This window comes from Anas acuta, chromosome 2 (genome assembly GCF_963932015.1).
Source record: "Anas acuta chromosome 2, bAnaAcu1.1, whole genome shotgun sequence".
Lineage (NCBI taxonomy): Eukaryota > Metazoa > Chordata > Aves > Anseriformes > Anatidae > Anas > Anas acuta.
The window spans coordinates 156,968,045-156,988,489 of NC_088980.1; the positions used below are offsets into that span (position 1 = coordinate 156,968,045).

At 53.7% G+C, this 20,445-nt stretch overlaps 1 protein-coding gene across 1 annotated transcript in view; it reads right to left on the reverse strand.

Moving 5' to 3' along the window:
* Positions 1 to 18,867, reverse strand: part of ZC3H3 (zinc finger CCCH-type containing 3) — a 114,101-nt gene extending 95,234 nt beyond the window's left edge. Inside the window, 7 exon segments of the mRNA XM_068672788.1 lie at positions 14,597 to 14,787; positions 15,479 to 15,616; positions 15,618 to 15,787; positions 15,789 to 16,729; positions 16,817 to 17,077; positions 17,080 to 17,190; positions 18,807 to 18,867. Of these exon segments, the coding sequence (XP_068528889.1) occupies positions 14,597 to 14,787; positions 15,479 to 15,616; positions 15,618 to 15,787; positions 15,789 to 16,729; positions 16,817 to 17,077; positions 17,080 to 17,190; positions 18,807 to 18,852 (1,858 nt within the window). The 5' untranslated portion in view covers positions 18,853 to 18,867.
* Positions 18,868 to 20,445: the final 1,578 nt, after the last annotated feature.

Genomic DNA, 20,445 nt, shown 5'->3' on the forward strand with positions numbered 1-20,445 from the left:
GTGCTTTTAGTCTTCAAAAAATAAAGATCCAGGGACGTCGCCTCCTGCAGCAGCAGCACAGAAAGGCTGAGGTTGGAAGGCACCTCCAGATCCTCCGGTGCCCACAGGTCCCTCAGCACCCACCTTTGCTCCCATAACACAGGCAGGAAAACTGAAGAACACCACTAAAAAAAAAGGATTTACCCCACGGTCTCAAAGGGAATCAGCAAAAACAGGAATTAATAATGAAATATTCTGGCTCCTAGCCTGCTCTGTCAGGTCTTTCCCTCTCCTCCCAATTATTCAGGTGGCCAAAACGCCTGCTTGGGATTCAGATTTAAGGGTAGTTAGGACAGATCAGATGGTACAGAACAAGAAAAGCAATTCCCCGCTTTCCCTTGCTGTCCCTGGACCTGTCCGAGGCCCCGTTTGACCCCGTTTTTTTACCCAAAAACTTCCTTGGCTTCGTTTTAAAACTTCACGCATCTGCGTGCAGCGCAAATAAAAATCGCATCCAGCACTTTTCACGCAGCTGCCACGTCCGATTATGCTCTCGGGGCCGTGTGTCAGGGGCTCTCTCCTAAACCTGGGGGCTGTTTCCGTGGCAGGAGAGGCGAAATCGCAGCCCTCATCCCACCGGTGACCCGAAAGTGGTGGGAGGACGGCGGCTGGAGGAGCTGCACGAAACGCAAACAGCCCCCGAAAAGTTTCAGCCGTTCCTTTGGCGTTTTATTCCAGCCTTAAATAACGAGCGATGCCCGAGAGCGCCTCAAAGCTAGCTGCAAACGCTGCGCGGAGTCCCAGTTCTACCATAAAGGTGTTATTAACGCCGCTTTCCGAAGAGGAGAGGAAAAATAAAGCCTCAATTACACGACTCGCGCGAAGCGAGCAAATTCCGGCCTGCTGCGTGAAAGCCTTGCCTGAAAATAAAGAGAGGAGTCTCCTTCAGCATCCTTTTTTCTACGTTTGCTCCTTGAAGCAGCTCAGTTTTATCTTTTTGGAGAAGCAGCAGGTGATGACTTGGAGGACTAAAATTGATTTGGTCGTTTATGGGCCAAGAGGACGGTGGCCAATGGGCACAGGAGGAGGACGAGTCCCGGAGATGAGTTTCCTGCCCCAAAACATCCCCGTGATGGGAACCAGAAGGGCGAGAGGCTGCCAAGCCTCAGCAGAGGTGCTGGTTTCTCCTTCCTATTACCTGGCGAAGGCAAAATCCTTTCCCAGAGCTGAAAACTCCATTTGGTTTCTGACATCCCAGGCACGAGGGCTCACACGCGCGCTCATCGGTGCTGGCGACGGCCCCCGGCAGCAAAAAAAGCCAGGCTCAAATCGGGTCAGAAGAAATAATTTCACAAATAAGATACCAAGCACCTATATTAGCATGAATCCTTATTAATTCCTCTACTTTTACCTCTCCCCATCCTTCTTCTGGCTTTTTGGAAGCTGCTTTAGGGTCTAAAAACCGGAGCCTCATCGCTCCTTGCGCCATCCCCGTGCGCCACCGGGGCCGAGCCGTCCCCAACAGCTCCCCCGTGTAGGAAGGGCTAAGGAACACCCAACCAAGTGAAAATCCTCTGTCCCTACAAGATCCAGCTTTCATCCATCCTCTGACAAGGCCACGCTGGTGCACAAGGGCAAATTTCAAACGGGAAAGCCGCTGTAATCCTTCACCGCTGCTCAACGCGATGGGCGCCGGTGCCGGCGTGGCGTTGGCACGGCGCTGGGATTCGGCTTCCACGCTTCGGAGAGTTGGGAAGCATCTGATGGGGTGCGTCAGGAAGCCAGGGCTGAAGGAATCTGCGGTGCTGAAGCCAGGGAAGAGAAAAGGGCAACGGGGTAAAGGTGTACAAATCCTTAAAAGCCAGCTCTTAAAAGCCGGCTCCAGCGGGGAAGGGCGTCCTCCTTCCTTGACCACCACCAAAGCAACCACGAGCTTAACGGTGGCAGACGGGTAGCAGGGACACTGTGAAAGAAGTAGAAATAACGGGGCCAAAGAGATTATTTAGAGGGGATGTGGAGCATCCATCATTTGGGGTCTTCAAGATAAGTTTAGATGCCCACTGGATGGGAATGATGGAGATAAGTGGCTGTGCCTCAAGCTGGGAAGAGACCAGATGGTGTCCTAGGTCCATCCCATCCTTTTTTTTTCTTTAAACACTATTTTATGTCTTCGTATTGCCGCTCTCACTCACCAGAGAAGCCTTCCAGAAGAGTTAAAGCCTTTATTTACACGATAAGGCACAGAGGAGCGAGGAGCGGAGTCGATAAAACAAGCTGGAGAGGAGAACTCCTCCTAGCCCCGAAGCTGCCAAAGAGAGGAGAGCATCCATCCTCATCGACCCGCCGCCACCTTCAGCCAACCCTCCGGCAACAGAGGGGGAAAAATGAAGGGTTTTAACCTTTGGAGAGGGAGTGATGTGCAAAAACACCCTCAGCTTCCACTGGCGGAGACGCGGAGGGCTGTAAATCGGAAGGGAAACGAGAGCCCGGGCGTCACTGCTCGTGGCACCGGAGCGCTTCCAACCCCAAACAATATCACACGAGGTACTACAAGAGAGAGAAAGCACCGAAATGACAACCTGTCAGCGCTGCCATCAGCTCCAGACCTCGCAGGGAGAAAAGAGAGGAGAAAGAGAAGGGGAAATCCTCCCCCGAGAAGGATGAGTTACTTCCCTCCTGGGAGCTCGCACGAGGCAAGACAGCACGGAGCTCGTTCACCTCTTCGATCAAGGGTTCGCGTAACACGCTCCCGCAGACATCTCTAATTCCCGTTCAGCTCTGCTTGCTCTTCCCCTGAATCACTTTTTTTTTTTTTTTCTTACCTCGACTACTTTCTGGTCCAGAATTTACCGAGCAAGCAAATCGCCAAAAAACACCCAAGGCACGAAAGCGACTCCCGATAGGAGATAACGCCCTCGGTGCGGGAGCATCCTCCCTTTTAGGGAGACGTCCTTTTTTTTTTTTGCACCAGAAGTCATTTAAACGTCAAAAGAGGGGAAATATGTCAATCTTGACAGGCTATCAGGCGGCTTAGTGAGAAGTTTTTAAGAGCTTATTGCCAACAGGTCCACTTCTGCCGCGGCCGCGCCGCTCCATTAAGCAACCCGGCCACTCCGCTCCCATGAATATTTCAAAGAGAAAGAGCGAAGCATTAGGGCAGCCACGCAGCTCGGGATGTGCTCTAACCTCTTCGGGAAGGACAAAGGAAGTGTCAGCGCACACAAAGTGCCCGCTGCGGTGCCCAGCCTGCTGAGGAAGACGTGGAAGGGGCGAGGTCCTTGCCCCTCGTCCCCACTTTGCGTAAAACCAGCTTTTCCCCAAAAAAAATTAAGCACACGGGGCTACGAAGCGATTCCGTATCCAATAGATGTTCAGGGAAATGAAATAAGGAGGAAAACGTCCCTTGGGTTTAAAGGTAAGAGCGTCGGGGAATCACGAAGGCACGGCACAAATGAAAGGAAAACTCTTTGAGCCAATCTTTCCTTCCACAAATGCCCAGAAAGCCTCAAAAATTTGGGACCACGCACTGCCAGGTGAGAAATTAGAGTGAAAGTGAGGACTCTGAAGAAGAAATCAAGTTGAAATTGTTTCCAAACCACAGCCTGCTGCTTAGCACGAGCCACGAGGGCAAGTAAGCAAGAGAGCAGGGATCCCGTGTAGAAAATGTGATCCGACGCCGTCCAACTCTTTGGAAAAAGAAGCTTTCGGATGAGCTCATGTGCAGCAACCAGGAAAGCTCCCTTTCCACCGAAGCCTTTAAATCACGGAGGAGCCAAAGAGCAGCTCCCCTGAAAGCCAAAAATGCCCAGACTGGAAAGCCTTGAAGTGGGAGACCAGATCTGGAAGGCACGGAGTGAAAGGAACGGAGATCGCCCCGCTCACCTCGTCTCGGCTTCGGAGCCCACGAGACAAGAGGAGATAAAAGGAGCTGCCCGCTTTAATATATATTAAAAAGCGCAGGAACACCCGCCAGGCTGCAGATTTACTGCCTGTCACCAGCGGAGGTTTAACGTCTTGATTTCACGCTGGTATTCTTCATTAGGTTTTTATTACCGGGCTTTGCTTGTTTCTGTCGCCGCCGTCGCGCTCAGGTGGGAACCGGAGGGGTTTTCATTCAGAAAGGGCTTCAAGCGGAGCAGGGAAACAGCCGCTGATCTGGTTGATGGCACAGGAGGAAGCAAGGATGAGGGCGGCTGGGCAAAATACCCAGCCACAGCCTCACCGTGAGGATGCTGGGGTGATGTGGTGGGGATGGAGAGGGAAAAAAAAGCACCTGGAGATGAGCGAAGTCACCCCCTGTGGTCCACGCTGAGCTCCGCTCGCTTGTCCCTGTGGTTTTGGGACCATCCGAGGGCCTGGTGTGAGCTGGCATCCTCCTCAGACTCTCCCCAAAGGGACTTTTTTTAGGAATTGGAGCAGAATGAGACATTTGGAGAGGGGAGTTTTTGAGTTAGCGATGCCCGGTGAGCCCGAGGGACCGGGCTGGTTTTTATGCGCGCCTAGGAAACGAGATGGGATTAGTTCCCAAATCAAAGCTCAGCCAAATAAAAGCTCAAACTGACAATTTGGTATCGAGATCGGGATCTGTCCGCATCACACGTGGTCACAGAAAGCAGGCAACGTCCCCAAAAGCAGCCCCAGCTGCCCCATGTCACAGCCCAGCAAGCAGCAGCCCTGGTCCTAGAGATGTCCCGGAGACCAGATGTCCCCCCAAATGGCACAGGGAAGGGAAAACTGCAAAAATTAGAGCTCAGGCTGTATATTTTGGGATATTTCCATGTCCTCGCTGCTCCGACCTTGTCGATGAGAACTTCCTCGCAGCCAGACAGAAGTTGGATGGTTTTGTCAACTGGGTTTGGCATCACCGACCCCAAATGCTACAAAACCTAGTAAGCTGCAGATGGACTTGGTTGCTTAAGGTGAAAATTTTAGCATTGTGGAAGAAAATATTTCATTGAAAGCACAGGAATGGACCTCTTGAGGTCCCACCAACCACGAGCACCACCCACACGAAATCGGGGCAGCTGCAGCTCCATTTACCCAAACCCAAAACACCTCCAAGGGCAGAGACTCCACAGCTTCTCGAGGTCTTCTCGAGGTGACCCCAAATGAACCACCTCTTCCCATCCTACTTGAATTAAGGTGCCCCAAAATGGGTATACCAGTAGACCAGAGCGGCCCCCCAGTGCCACGAAGAGGTTTAAGGTCGTTCCTACAGTGAATTTGGCTTCTAGGTCGAGCCCTAGCTCTGAAATTTGAAGAAGCGTCGTGAATTTGTCAGCTGAACAGAACGTTAAGGCCGCCAATTCCTGGAGCATTTCACCAAATTCCCCCGCTGCTCGCTTCCCGACGGACCTACAGACCCCGCAGCCGACCCGTGCCACCTCGTTACCCCTACAAGGTGTTTTTTTTTGCCAAAAGCAAGCCCTCTGGTTAAAAATATACACGCTTACGGAGCAGAAGGGTAAAATCGAAGCCCAGACGACTTCACCGGGGCCAGAATTTCACCGTTTCTTTAAAAAAATTATCAACTCACTTCCTCCAGTCGCACGCGTCTATCTCCCCAGCGCGTGGACCGTTTCGTCTCCATTTGCAAACATTTTATAGCCTCTTAAATAATTCCTCCCCTTCCTTAAAGCCTCTCCATCCTGAAAATGCTCATGATGGAGGCTTGCCCTGGACGTCGGGAGCGTTTTGCTCCGAAGGCGACGCCGTGAGCGAGACCCCCTGAGCCCCAACACCGGGGAGATAAAATGAAAGCACGGCCACGCTGCCCAAAAAAATACAGCTGCCATGCTGAAAGTAAACACCAGAGCCCATTAAGACGGGAGAGAACCAAACTTTTCCTTTTAAACATTGATTATTCGGGAATAATTAATTAGCGGAGCTGGAACAATACATAAACTTGCCAGCCTCTGACTCTTCTGATAATTTATGCAAGATCCCAGTATCGCTGCGGTTGCCTTTTCCGCTGCCTAATTCAGCATTTTCTTTTTTCCTTATGAAAGCAAGACTCCAGATTTAACTGCTCTAATGCCCTTTTACAGTGTTGGGCGTAGTAAAACCTAACAGCCACTCCGGCAGGGAAATGATGGATCACGGGAGCTCGCCGAAGGGGAGCACCGTAAAACGCCCCGGTTAACGTTGAGATATCGAGTAAATCTTGTTTTAAAAACACTCCCCTCGTACATACCACGGGAAGCAGCACCTCTGATGAACTCGTTTCACCCTCTCAAATCCCCTTTTTTTTTTTTTTGATTTTTCCCGTTGATAGCAGGCACTTTCACACCAAGCACCTGATAACCGCGCAAAAGCCATCGCCGCTTGATTACGCTCACCCATCACGGGCTACATCCAGCCAAGGAAAAAAAACAACATTTGGGTGAGGTTTTTTGAAAAGATGAGAGTTGATCTCTTTTAAAAAGGTGTATGGGAAGCATTTGAAGCTGTTTGGGGTTTCTGGGACTCATCCTTTTCACCCCAAAAAGCTCAGAGCTGAGGCTTCCAGGAGACGAAGCGCAGCACCTCCAACAAAAGAGGGCAGGACCACCACGGCGAGCCACTGCCCTGGCTCCTCGAGCTGTTTTTTTCATTCTCAGCACGGTTCCCGAGCCAGATTTTCCCTTACAAACCCATAAAACGAGGCTGCTGCTCTCCTGGGGCCAGGAGCCGCGAGTCACGCACCTTGCGAGCCCTTTTCCTTTTCCACGAGCTGCTCCAGGCTGCAAACGGGGGGGGCAAACACAAATTTAGTGGCTTGATTTTACTGCAGAGCCCTCCCAAAACACATTTCTGGGAGTTTTTTTCGAGGCTGAAGGGCAAATATGCTTGCCCACGCTCACTACCTGGGCGCTCTCCATGGGACTTCTGTCCCAGGAGGTTTCCCCGTGCACAAAACTGCACAAAATACCCCAGAAAGAGGTTTAACAGGGGGTTTAACACCCCACACTAAGGCACCACGTCTGCTTTCCTACCTTTTTCCCCATCAGAGAGCTCCCGAGGGCAGGTTTTTGGGGGGTGAACAAGGTGTAGGATCCGTTTTGGGGGCAGAGCTGGACCTCCAGTTCACCGCCTGTGCTCCCGCCCCGAGCAACCAGCAAAACCTGCACACGTCTGGATTAAATGGAGGTATAAGAGAGGATGAAACCTTCCTCACGCTCAACCTTCCCGTGGGCGACAGCAAAACTCCCGCTGACAACCGAAGGAGCCGCGTTTCCCCATCCCTCAGCCTGAAGCAGAAACCCGAAACGGCGAAAACTGCTGCGGCAGCACGGCTTTGTGGGGCTCCTGAGATGCTGGCAGGTCCACTCCTGCAGCTGTTCCGTATTCTGGGGGGGTATTTTTCATTTCTACGTGCTTTGTAGAGCACACAAAGCCCAGCCCGAGTGAGCAGGAGGGTCCCCGAGCGCGCGGCTTCCACCTCGGCTCAGCAGCGATAACGGGGGAATCGCCGCGCGAAGCCCCCGAGTTGTTAGAGGGGAAAGAAAATCAGCTGGAAAAGGTTTATAAAATAAAAAAAAATCTGTACTTGCAAACGGGGATTTGGAGAAGAACGGGAAGCAGAAAGCAGAACAGAGAAACCCAAGCAGGTTTTGCAGGGAGCCGAGCGTTGGCTGGGGTGGGATTTGGGGAGCTCCGGCACGATGCGCTGATGGGCAGCGGCTCGCAGCCAGGGAAGCATCTGCAACTTCCAGGGTGACCCTGCTGGGGATGCTTCCCGTCACTCCGCACATCAGCTGCGAGGAAAAAGCCAGGGGAGGAAGCAAAAGAGGAGAGATTTGTCAAGCTTCAGGTTACGGGTCCCTTCCTATTTCGATCAAGCGCCTTAAACGCCCGCTGTTGTTCCTCCCGGTTTCATTTTAAGCACGCAAGGAAAGACAACCAAGGGGAGGAAAGGCAGCAGCACTGAAATTCAGCATGAGTCTGAGCAGCAGGTCGAGCTGGACGGGTTGAAAACCGTTTTAAAACCACCTCTAAATGGTTTATAGGGTCTTAGATGCATTCTTTCGGGGTAAGGCTAAAAAAAATCCACCTGCAAACCTCCCCGTAAAAATAATCACCCTTTTTTTACAACTTTGTAATTTGTAATTTGATTACAAATTTGATTACAAATTACAACTGCAAGCCTCGCTGTAGAAACAGGGGCAAGTTCCAGCGCTAAGACCTCTTGGCTCTCTTTTCTTTTCCTTTTTTTCTTCCCGTGGATAAAGACGAAAGCGGAAGGCTCGATCGTCGTCGCGCACCGCGCCGCCCCTGCAAGGTCTGAAATCATAGCAAGGGCCCCCCACGGACCTGCAAATATCAAGGGTCAGAGGCAATGAAAGGCTGTCGTACATCCCCCAAGCCAAATATTTCTTCCTGTTAGCGCAGGGATATACGGCTCCCCCGAGAGCCACCTGCTAGAAAAGAGGATTTCAGGAGCCGGCGCCGCACGCGGGTACGGGAGATTCACCGAAAGAGGGCAATAAAAGAGGGTTTTCGGCATCAAATCGGGCACGAGGCTGAATTGGAAGGAAAAAAGGAGACAGAACGGACGTGGAAAATGAAAATAATTCAATGCAACTGGATGTGAAGAGTGGATTTGGTTTCTATCCATCGCCTGCTGTTCCCCAAACCCTCACCACTGGCCCAAAATTTCACCCGTGGCAGGGGTCCGCTCGCAGGTCTGGCACAAACCCGTGCCCAAAAGCACCCCAAGCACCTTCAGCTCTCATCCCTGCCACGTTTCGAGCCAGATACTCCTCGGATTGCAGCCCCTGGATTGCCTGGCCCCAAATCCTGACACCACAGTGCTCGCACGGAGCTTTGGGGAACGGGCACGGACGCGGTGACACCTCCTCGGGTAGCAGCAGCGACTTCCCTCGCTCCAAGGGACCTGATATTTTGGAAAGAGGGCTCCGAAAACAGAATCCCCTTCTCCGCTGCCTGCCTGCGGCTGGGGACGGAGTCACCTGGAAATGCCAAGGGAAAGCAGAAACCCGAAACCCCCGCTTACGAGCACGGACGCAACCGGTGCCGGCGGGGAGCCAACTATGTGAACTTTTCCCCGAAGGCTGCGAAGGGGCCGGGCAGCCACGTTTCCCCCCTCTCCTCCCAAGGACGAGGCAGGGAAAGCAAAAAAAGGAGAGCTGATTTATGGGCAAGGTCAAGATCCGCAAGGCAGCGGGGCTGGTAATGATGTTATCCCCGCCAGAGTCCAGCAGCAAAACCCCTCCGAGGGATCGGATAAATTGGGGAGGGTCTGCTCCAAGGCCAGATTGGTGCTGGGGAATAAAAGATGTGAAAAAGCTGAGGGTTCCGGGGTGTTGTGCGCGATGAGGGATTCCTTCAAAGGTGTGGATCACCTCCTTTACCTCGTCCTAATCGATGTAAGAGAGGAGTTGAAGCAGCTTCACGCGGCACCCCGCAGGCAGAATCAGCGCTCGGTGCAATTCCCTGAAGGGAAAACAGCCCTAAAATGAGGGCACGGCCAGAAAATAAAAGGACACGGCCAGAAAATAAAAGAACACGGCCAGAAAATAAAGAAAAAAAATACAGTACCCAAGCTGGAACCTCCCCCGTTAGAAATATTTACTCGCCTGCTTCGCGCGAACAAGAAACGGGAGACCTCAAACTCCAGCCCCCGAGATTTTGGAGGCTGCCAAAGGGATGCGCAGGCAGCCAGCGCCAATAAAATTAACAGCAGCTGAGCATTCGGATGCCGGAGATGCCTCGCTCCTCGCCGTTTTACGCCCCCGTTTACTCCCTTGCGCTCGCCCGGGCGCGAGGAACGCCAAGCGGCTCGCTCCCGTGACGCACGGCTCGTGGTTTTGGGGCAAAGCGGGGAAAAAAAAAAATAAAAAGGGAGGATTTGGGGGAGGTGGATGGAATGAGGGGGGATTTGGGGTTTTTTTTAGGAAGGTGGATGGAATGAGGGGGGTGTAGAAGCACTGCTGGAGGGAGCAAAATGCGGGGAGGGTTTGATCCCGTTGGGCACGTTTGTAGGGTCCGGCTGCGGCGCTGGCAACAGGGGACGGGGAGGAGGCTTCTAACACCAACCTTGATCTGAAGCACATAAAAAAAAGGCAAAGTAAAGCAGGAAAGAGAGATTTTGAAGGATTTTGGAGGGGGAAGAGTGAGAACTAGCCCCCTGGCAGCGCACGGGGCGGCTGCCACAAAGGATGCGCTCCCAGCTGGATCCCGAAAATAAAGAGGAGGTCGTGAGGCTTAACTCTGGAGGTTCAGCAGCAAAATAAGTTTAAGTCACTGAATAAAAAGCCACCAGGGGGGTAGAAAGGGCTGCCAGATTGCCAGGACCCTAAAAAGCCAGGCTCAGATGCGTGCCCCGTTCATTCCAGGGGAAGAAATGAATGGCTGAGGGGGTTTCGGGGGCTCCTCTCCCCTCCTGGCTGCACCCAGGGTGGTGAATTCACCCTAAAATAAAACCTACGAGGTTTTCTAGTTGCCTGCTTCCACACTGAGCTGGTGCTAAACGACACAAGTTATTTAAGAAAGGGAATTAGGGAAGAAAAGGGACACGAGGAACACGAGGAACGTCCTCCCCCTGCCTCCAGCCGGCCACGACCACACCAAAAACCCCGGGCACAGGGCTAAGAAGTCCTGCCCGCGAGGAGACATCACAGATTGGGGGGAAATTAAGAAAAAAAAGGCATTGGGGGGGGAAATTTAAAAAAAAAAAGGCACCGGGGAGCCTCTCCCCGGCATCTCCGCAATATTCTGCAATCCCCCCCGGGGCCGGGCGGGCAGCCCGCGCGCCGCTGCTGAACGCTGCACTTTTGGATTCAATTAAAGCCATTATCTGGTGTGCCAAATAAATTGTGTACAGCACACAGCCCCGCAGCCTCTTACACCTCCGGGCTCGTTATTTTCCTCCCCCCCCCTTTCTCCCCGTTTCCCTCCCTGTTTATGCGCTTCTCAAATTAAATCGCTGATAATATGCGCCGAAATAAAAAACGAGCGCACCTTGTCCGCAGAAAATTGATTCTTTTTTTTTTTTCCCTCTTCTTTTTTTCTTTTTTTCTTTTTTTTTTTCTTCCTCTCCCCCCCCCCCCCCGAACCGGGCGATTGCCAGGTTTTATATACTCGGTGCCTGGCGATCATTAGTAATTCAATTTTCTTTTTATTAGCCCCCTTATCTGCTGAGCAATATAGTGGCAGAAGCTGACCTCTTTCGCACGGGTAAATGTTTAAAATCTTTTCCCTGATTAATTTTGCCAGTTAAGGAAAAGAGGAGAAATGGCCCGGCTCTTAGCCATCACAATGAATAAAGCTTAATGTTGATTGTGATGGAATTTCTAATGCCAGGGAAATTGATTGAACGCAGCAATTACACTGCAATAGTAACTCAAGGGAAATGGGATAGTTTTCTCCTGGCCATAGCCTTTTGGTTATTTAAAACAATCCAATTTGCAAGGATAATTATATATTAGTGTTTTATCTGCCACTTGAAATGAACATGGGAGTTTTGATACTGGCCCGGCATTAGCAGGTTATTGCTGCAAATTACTTGATATCTGCTTTCTTTCACATAAAGACGAAATTAGGCCATCAATAACCAGAAAAAGGTGGGCCGGGAGAAAATGCGAGGGGCACGAGTGCCCTCTGCAGGGCTGTGCCGAAGGCTTGGAGGTGCGGGAGGCTCCCCAAAATCCCCAAAATCCCCGAATCACCCCGCTTTTTGGCGGCTGTCTCCGCTCACGTGCGCACGCTCCCACCGGGGACACGCGGGGAAAGGGCACGGCACGGCTCTCCTGGCCCTTCACACCCCGACAGCTGCCACGTTTCTGCCTAAAATAATGTTAAAACGAAGCAATTAGCTTTAATTTCTCCCGGAGAAGAGGCCAGAGCGGTGTCACGGCGAGGATCCGAGCTCGGTGAACCCTACCTGGGCAGGGGAGGCGCAAGGAGGGCAAGCGTGGGCTTTGGCAGGGGTAAGGAAATTAAAAAAACTGCAAGTTTTCACCTGGTTTTCACCCAAAAAATAGCTGAAAAGGAGCCTCATCCTGCGAGATATCAGCTACACCACCCCCATCGCTCTCGGGTAGGATGTTGGTAAAAAAATTAAGGGGGATTTCGGCAGCCACGCTGCTGGCACAGGGCTCGAGGTGCACAAACAGCAGGCACAGCCCTCTGCCACCACATCTAGATTAGTGAAACGTCACTTAAAAGCCGCTATTTGCCCTTAAAATTGCTCAGGAAGAGCTCGAGACGCTGCTTTTTGGGGAAACCTCCCCAAAAAAACACAAATCCGTTCAGAAAAATCCTGCTGCAGGCTGCCCAGGCAAATGGGGATGCGGGAAGCGGGGCTGTCCCCACGCATGCTTCAATTTTTTGGGGGTTGGATGCCAAAAAGGGGGTTGGGGGAACCAAAAAGGGGGTTGGGGGAACCAAAAAAGGGGCTGGGGGAACCAAAAAGGGGTTGGGGGAAACAAAAAGGGGGTTGGGGGAAACAAAAAAGGGGGTTGGGGGAACCTAAATTGGAGGAAACTTCACCCAGACCTTAATTGGGGTTACTCCTCGGGAAAGGCAGGGACAATCCCTTTGCTCACACCCCGGGCACGTCCCGCAGAGTTTGTGCCAAAAATCCCCAAATTAAAGGACCCCTGTGAAGCCAGAACACACTCACCGCTCATTATCCATAATTGCTCGTTAAAGGGCATCGAACGAAGCAGCTCGGGTGCTGCCCACGAGTTTTATCGGGGGATAAAATCAGGAAATGCTGCCCCCAAAATCCCCCGGCCCTGCCCAGCACCCAACAACACCACCACGAAGCTCACATTTTTGGGTAAAAATAAGAAAAAAATAAGAAAGAAATGTTGAAGTTATTTCATGCTTATAATGAAGAAATAAATTAGAATTATTTTAATTCACCTTCAGCAGTTGCTGCGGGTTGTGAGGAAGAAGAGCCCCGCAGAGCTGTTACAGCAGGGATTTGGCTTCCCCGCTAGGAACCAAGACCCCAAAATGCACAAAACCAAGCTGGGAAGTACCAGAAATCACCAAAACACCTCCAAATTCTCCTGGATGAAGCTTTGTGCCATGCTCTGTCTGCATCTCTCATGAATATCTCGATAATTTGACCCGCTTTGGGGCAGGGGACCGAGCTCACTGCTCCCCCCGAGCCACTTCCAGCCCCGTTTTCCCCATTTCTGCTTTCCCTCCGCTTCTTTCTTGATATTCCTCTGCTCTGAGCAAAGGATCACAGCCGAATTTCTGCCCTCTCTACACGTTTCCAAGCCTACGTGACCGAAGACACGAAAATTTTCGCCGCGGGACGATTTCCTTCCAGCGAGGGACGGGGATTCGACGCGCCCCCAAAACACGCGGGGTTTTTGGCAGCGGATTTTGCTCCATTTTGTACATTTTTAACCTCTCTGCAGCTTCATTTCAGCAGGACAAACGCTTCTACTGACAGATAAAAAGGAAAAATTCTTTGCCAAGTCTCAGACGAGCTTCGAGGAGAGCTCGGAGCCTCCCCAGGGCTGCGATTTCAGCGCCGCGACCCTCCTGTGCCATACAGAGGGCTGAGCGCACTCTGCTCGCCATAAAGCCGGGCTTAAGCAGGGTGCTACAGAGAAAAGATCGGGTTTAACCCGGCACGGGATCACCACGACATTTTACATCCCCCTAAACACCAATATCTCAATTTTCTCATATATAAAATGCTCTTACCGGGCTGTAGAGAGGTCCCCGGTGTGGGGTTTGTGGGGTTTGAGTCCCCAGTTAACCCCACAACCAGCCTTGGATATCCCATGGGAGGCTGAAAAGCTGTTCCTCACCCCACAAACCATCAGCCCACAATTAAATTAATTGGAATTAAAAGGAATTAAAGCCCTCCGGGACCCTAAAACGCCATCCCAGATGGATCCACCACCTTTTTGGGGTCAGAAGAGCTCATCTGCGCAGTTATATGGACACACGATTGTCCCCACAAGTCACCTCCAGGCAGCAGACCCCAAATTCCCCCCCCACCAGGCACCAGCCCCCAAATTCTCCCCAAAACATCCTTGCCATCCCTCCTCAACCACACAAACCGCAAGAACCCTCTTTTTCTTCTTTTTTTCCCCCTGTTTCCCCAGGGAACAGAGCCAAAAACCCCCCAAAACCTTTTTATGCGCCCGGATCTGCGGCCCCAAAAAGCCGACACCTGCTTTGAGAGGGGCCCCGGCCCCAAACCACCCGTTGAGAACTTTTTGGGACTCGCTATTCCTCCAGAAATTGTGATTTTAACCCTTTTAAATATAAAAAAAAACTTTTTAAAAAACCCTTTTAAATATAAAAATGATTTCTGGAGGTTGTGCACCGAGACACGGCTGCGTCAGAAGGGCGTGGAGTTTTTGGGGGAATATTTTGTGATGTGCGCAGGCTTCTCCCGATCCGAAAAGAGAGAAATTAGCCTCGCAGATGGGATTTCTGCCTCCTGAAAGTGTCAGAGCCCGGTCATTTTTGGGACAACCGCCTTCAAATTTGCCTTTACCGCAGCCCAAACTCTTCCTGATGCCTGCTTGGGGGGGCGGAGAGCACCGACTTCACCTCCTGGAGGACCCGGGAGCGATTTCCCCGCTCCCAAAACCTCTCGGGGAAGCACGAGGTGAGCCAGGAGCTGATTTTTTCCTACCTTCCCTGCCGAAAATCTGGCTCCTGGCGGCCGGCAGCCTGCAGAGCCTGTGTTTGCTGAGCTGCAGCAGCCCCTTGGGCGAGCAGCGTTTGGGCAGCGCCGTTTTCCCCCGCAGGTTTCGCTTCTTGGCTTGGAAGGGGCTCCTCAGGGGGGCGGGAGGAGTGGGGCTGCTCTTCTTATCCGCCGGGGAGCTGCCGGGGGGGGAAAAAAAAACAGTTAGAGGAGGGTAAAAAGCGAGGAGAAACGCCCTCAATCCCTTCACCTGGAGGTAAAATGAGCGATTTTCCAAGATTTATGGCCGGGATGTGTTTTTTTTCGGGTGTCCCCAGGTCAGCTCCCACCCCGGTTTTCTCCCTGGAGCTTTGCACAAGGTTTTACAGGCATAAATAAATTAAAAAAATAATTAAAAAAAGAAATATTTAAAAAAATAAAGCACTTTTTCGCCCGGTGCAACGAGGTTCTGAAAGGCAATCAGCAATTCCTATCGCCCCGAACTTTAGGGGGTCGGGGAGGAACCCCCTCAGCGCAAAAATCTTCGGAGAACGGGGATGGGATTTGGAGAACGGGATGGGAGACGAGATAAAACCCAGCTCTGGTCGAAAAAACGAATTCTGGGTTATGCAGATTGCTAAAAACACCACAATTTGAGGCCTGGCAACCCTAAAAAGCAAGAATTAAGACCCAGGAATTGGAAACCGGGCGCACCCTGCGGTATCCAACAACCCTCGGTGTCATTTCCCCTGCGGGGACGCCCAAAGCTCTCCGTTAGCTGCCACCGAGGAGATGCCTGACCCCAAAACCATCAAAAGCTGCACCTAAAACCCGAAAATTTGAAGGAAAACCTCTAGAGGGACGGCTTTGCCGAGCAACCCAGCCGCTCACCCTTTCCTCCGGATGATTTTCGTCCTGCTCTTCACTTTGTAGCCGGAGGGAACGGCGTCGCCGAAGGGTTTCGAAACCCCGAAACCCAAGGGAAAGGGTTGGGGGAAGGAGGAAGGCGAAGGCTTCTCCTCCTCCCTCCTCCTCACACCGCCAACGAAACGCCGACCTGGAGGTGGAAGGAGAAGGCTGCAGGGCGGCGGCTTTCCACTTGTATTTGCTGGGAGAAACGCCCGATTTGGGCGGCGATTTCTTCGTTTTGCTCCCCAAATCGCTTTTCGGCGCCACCGTTTTCGCCCCGCCGACGATTTTCCCGAGCTCCTTCGGGACCCCGAGGGCTCCCCCACCTCTTTACCGCCCTCCAGCACCTCCCGGGGTTCGCCACCCAGGTGTAGTTGCTCCTCCTAAATTTGGAGCCTTTCCCCGACCCCGTTGTCATCATCGCCGCCGCCCTTTGGACTCCGGGAGCTTTGTGCAGCGCCGAAAATTTCCCTTTCGCCCCGAGGGCTCTGGAGGACGCCCCCACGACCCCAAGAAGCTCTCGGCGAACGTCCCCACCCCGCTCGAAGCCCGTTTGTCCCGAAATTTCCCCCTCCGGCTTGCACCACACCAAATGGCGAGCCTGCGGTTGAGTTTTAGGGGCGACGGCGTTTTCGCAAGGCGCCCTCGAGGTTTCGGCTCCCTCGGCGCTCAGCTGCACGTTGTGGGGTCGTTCCGGGAAGGTTTTGTAGGACGAGCTGACACGCGGTGAGAGGAGCTGAAGGAGACGGAGAGAGAAGGTTTTGGTCCTTCTTTTTGGGGCGGGTGAGGAGAGGAGGAGGATGGGCGCCCGCTTTGATCCTCGCCCGGTTCCATTTTCAGGCCGGAGGAAGGAGTCGAAAAAACTTTTGGGGCCAAAAACTTCGGGGCCGAAACCTTCGAAACTTTCGGTGTCCATATCTTTAGGGCCGAAAGCTTCAGCATCAAAACCTTTAGGGCTGAAAGCTTCGAAAGCTTCAGCATCAAAATTTTTAGGACCAAAACCTTCAAGACCTCCAGCCCCAAAAGATTCAGCATCAAAATCTTTAGGACCAAAATCTTTAGGGCCAAAACCTTCAAAAGCTTCAGCATCAAGATCTTCTTTAGGACCAAAACCTCCAAGACCTTCAGCCCCAAAATCTTTAGGGCCAAAACCTTCAAGACCTTCAGCATCAAAATCTTCTTTAGGGCCAAAATCTTTAGGGCCAAAACCTTCCAAACCTTCAGCCCCAAAACCTTCGAAACCTTCGGCCCCAAAACCTTTAGAGCCAAAACCTTCCAAACCTTCGGCCCTAAAATCTTTAGGAGCGAAACCTTCCAAACCTTCAGCCCCAAAACCTTTAGGGCCAAAACTTTCAGCCCCGAATCCTTCGGCCCCCAAAACCAACCCGCTCCTTTGGGTCACCTGGATCCCCACCACGATATTCCCGTCCCTAGTGAGGTCCACGTGTCTCTCGGGTGACCCCGCGGGGATCGGGGCCTCCCGGTTCTCCTGCTTGATCCCAAAAGCCCTGGAGGGCGGCGGGTTGACGAGGGAATATTTCTTCCTCCAGGAACGACCCTGTTGGAAATCCCGGGGGGGTAACGTCCCGAAAACGACCCCCTCCTGCTATAGGGGGGGTTCTGCCGCTGCCTGGGGTTGCTCCAGCTCGGCCTCGGCGCGGCCCCGTGGGTGCTCCTGTGGCTGTCGATGAGCCCTGGGGGGGAAAAAAAAAAACATTTTTTAACGTCCAGCCCCGTTTTTTGGGTTTTTTTTTGGAGCAGGAGGCTCCCAGGTGAGTCACAGGGCCCTAACGAGCAGCTGGGGGTAATTAAGACGGGTGATTAACGCGCCAGGGAAGCCAGGGGTTGTCCCGTCCCCACCCCCAGCACCCTTGGGTGCCCGACACCTCCCCTCTGGAGGGTCTCGGAGCTCCCCTAAAGCCCCCCGGGACCCTACAGAGCCCCCCCAAAAAAAACTGGGTCCCCCTCACTGAGCCTTCCTCTTCCTCCTCACCCCCTCTTCTTCCTCTCCCCTCCTCTTCCTCCTCCACCGGACCCCCCTCCCTCCTCCTCTTCCTCCCCCTCATTTTTCCCCAGCCCCCTCCCCCTCTTCTTCCTCACCCCCCTCTTCTTCCTCCTCCCCTTCCCTTCCCTCCTCCTCTCTTCCTCCCTTCTCCTCTTCCTCACCCCCTTTCTCCTCCTCACTCCTCTTCCTCACCCCCTCCCCCTCCTCTCCTTCCTCCCCTTTCCCTTCTTCCTCCTCACCCCCCTCCCCTCTTCTTCTTCCTCCTCACCCCCCTTCCTCTCTCCTCCTCTTCCTCACCCCCTCCTCTCTTCTTCTCCCCCTCCTCTTCCTCCCCACTCCCTCATCCCTCTTCTCCCCTCCCCCTCTTCCTCTTCCTCTCTCCCTCCCCCTCCTCCTCCTTTCTCACCCCCCTCCTCCTCTTCTTCCCCCTTCCTCCCTCCTCTTCTTCCTCACCCCTTCCTCACCCTCCCTCCTCCTCCTCACCCCCCTCTTCTTCTCCTCCTATTCCTCACTCCCTACCCTCATCCTCCCCCCTCCCTCCCTCCCCCTCCTCTTCCTCTCCCCTTCCTCACCCCTCCCTCCTCTTCCTCACCCCCTCCCCTCTTCTCCTCCTCCTCTCCCTCCCCCCTCCCTCCTCTCCCTCCCCCTCCCCCCTTCCTCACCCCCCTCCTTCTCGTCTTCCTCACCTCCTTCTTTCCTCCTCCTCACCCCCTCCCTCAGTCCCTCTCCTTCCTCCTCTTCCTCACCCCTTCCTCCCCCCTCCCTCACCCCCCTCCCCTTCTTCCCTCCTCCTCTTCTTCCTCACCCCCTCTCTCCTCTTCTTCCTCCCTCCTCTTCCTCACCCCTTCCTCTTCTTCCTCCCTTCTCCCTCACCCCTTCCTCCCCCCTCCCTCCTCTTCCTCACCCCCCTCCCCTCTCCTCCTCCTCCTCACCTCCCTCCCCTCTCCTCCTCCTCACCTCCTCCCTCCCCCCTTCCTCACCCCCCTTCCCCCTCCTTCTCTTTCTCCCCCCTTCCTCACCCTCCCTCCTCCCACTCCTCTTCCTCACCCCCCTTCCTCTCTCCTCTTCCTTACCCCCTCCCTTCTTGTCCTCCTCCTCCCTCCCCCTTCCTCACCCCCTTCCCTCTCTTCCTCCCTCCTCCTCTTCCTCCTCTCTCTCCCTCCCTCCTCCTCCTCCTTCCTCACCTCTTCCTCACTCTGCCTCCCCCCTTCCTCCTCCTCCTCCCCCTCCCTCGTCTTCCTCACCCCTTCCTCTTCTCCCTCCCCCCACCCTCCTCACCCCTTCCTCCTTCCCCCCCCCCCGCACCCTGCAGCCTGCGGATCTCCCTGCGCAGCCTCTCGCTCTCCTCCATCCCCGCCGCTCGCCCCCGCCGCCGCTGACGTCATCGCCGCGCGCCGCCCGTTGAGCCCCGCTCACGTGACCGCGCGCGCGCTCACGTGACGCGGCCCGCACCGCGCGCGCGCCCCCGCCGTTGCCTAGCAACGGGGGCCGGGCCCTGCGGCCTGGTGCGCGCCGCCGCAGCCTGAGGAGGGCTCAGGGGGGTTGGGGTCCCCTCATAGGTGGCCTCGGTCACCCGGCCTCGGTCCCCTGGCCTCTTCCAGTTGTCCCCTGGCCTCAGTTAACTGTCACCTGGCCTCTGTCAAGTGTCACCTGGCCTCTGTTACCCAGCCTCAGTCAACTGTCACCTGGCCACTGTCACCTGGCCTCTGTCACTTGATGTGTCTTACTTGGCCTCTATCAACTGTTCCTTGGCCACTGTCACTTGGTCACTGTCACCTGGCCTCTGTTACCTGGCCTCAGTCAACTGTCCCTGGCCTCAGTTAACTGTTATATGGCCTCTGTCAGTTGTCACCTGGCCTCTGTTACTTGGCCTCTATCAATTGTCACCTGGCCTCTGTTTCCTGGCCTCAGTCAACTGTCACCTGGCCACTATCACCTGGCCTCTGTCACTTGACGTGTGTTACTTGGCCTCTATCAACTGTTCCTTGGTCACTGTCACCTGGCCTCTGTTACGTGGCTCTATCAACTGTCACCTGGCCTCAGTCCCCTGGCCTCAGTCAACTGTCCCCTGGCCTCAGTTAACTGTTATATGGCCTCTGTCAGTTGTCACCTGGCCTCTATCAATTGTCACTTGGCCTCTGTTACCTGGCCTCAGGCAACTGCCACCTGGCCTCTGTTACTTGGCCTCTATCAACTGTTTCTTGGTCACTGTCACCTGGCCTCTGTCACCTGGCATCTGTTACTTGGCCTCTATCAACTGTCCCCTGGGCTCAGTTAACTGTCACCTGGCCACTGTCACCTGGCCTCTGTCAAGTGTTACATGGCTTCTGGTACATGGCCTCAGTCCCCTGGCCTCTGTCACCTGGCCTCAGTCAGTTGTCACCTGGCCTTTGTCACTTGGCCTTTGTTACCTGCCATCAGTCAGCTGTCACTTGGCCTCTGTTACTTGGTGTCCGTTACTTGGCCTCTATCAATTGTGACTTGGTCACTGTCACCTGGCCTCTGTCACTTGGCCTCTGTTACAGAATCACAAAATCACAGAATTTCTAGGTTGGAAGAGCCCTCCAAGGTCACCCAGTCCAACCCCTGACCTAACCCTAACCAGTCCTCCCCTAAACCACATCACTGAGCTCTACATCTAAACGTCTTTTAAAAACCTCTAGGGATGGTGACTCAACCAGGGCAGCTCATCCCAATGCCTCACAACCCTTTCCGTGAAGAAGTTCTTCCTAATATCCAACCTAAACCTCTCCTGGCACAACTTTAGCCCATTGCCTCTCATCCTGTCACATGGGGGAATAGACCAACCCTCACCTCACTACATCAAGTTACCTGGCCCCTGTCACCTGCCCCAGCTGGCTCCATCCCATCTCTTGTCCCACCAGCTCCCCTTGTCCCTCTCCCAACCCTTCCATGATCCCAGCTCCCCCAACCCCACCTAGGT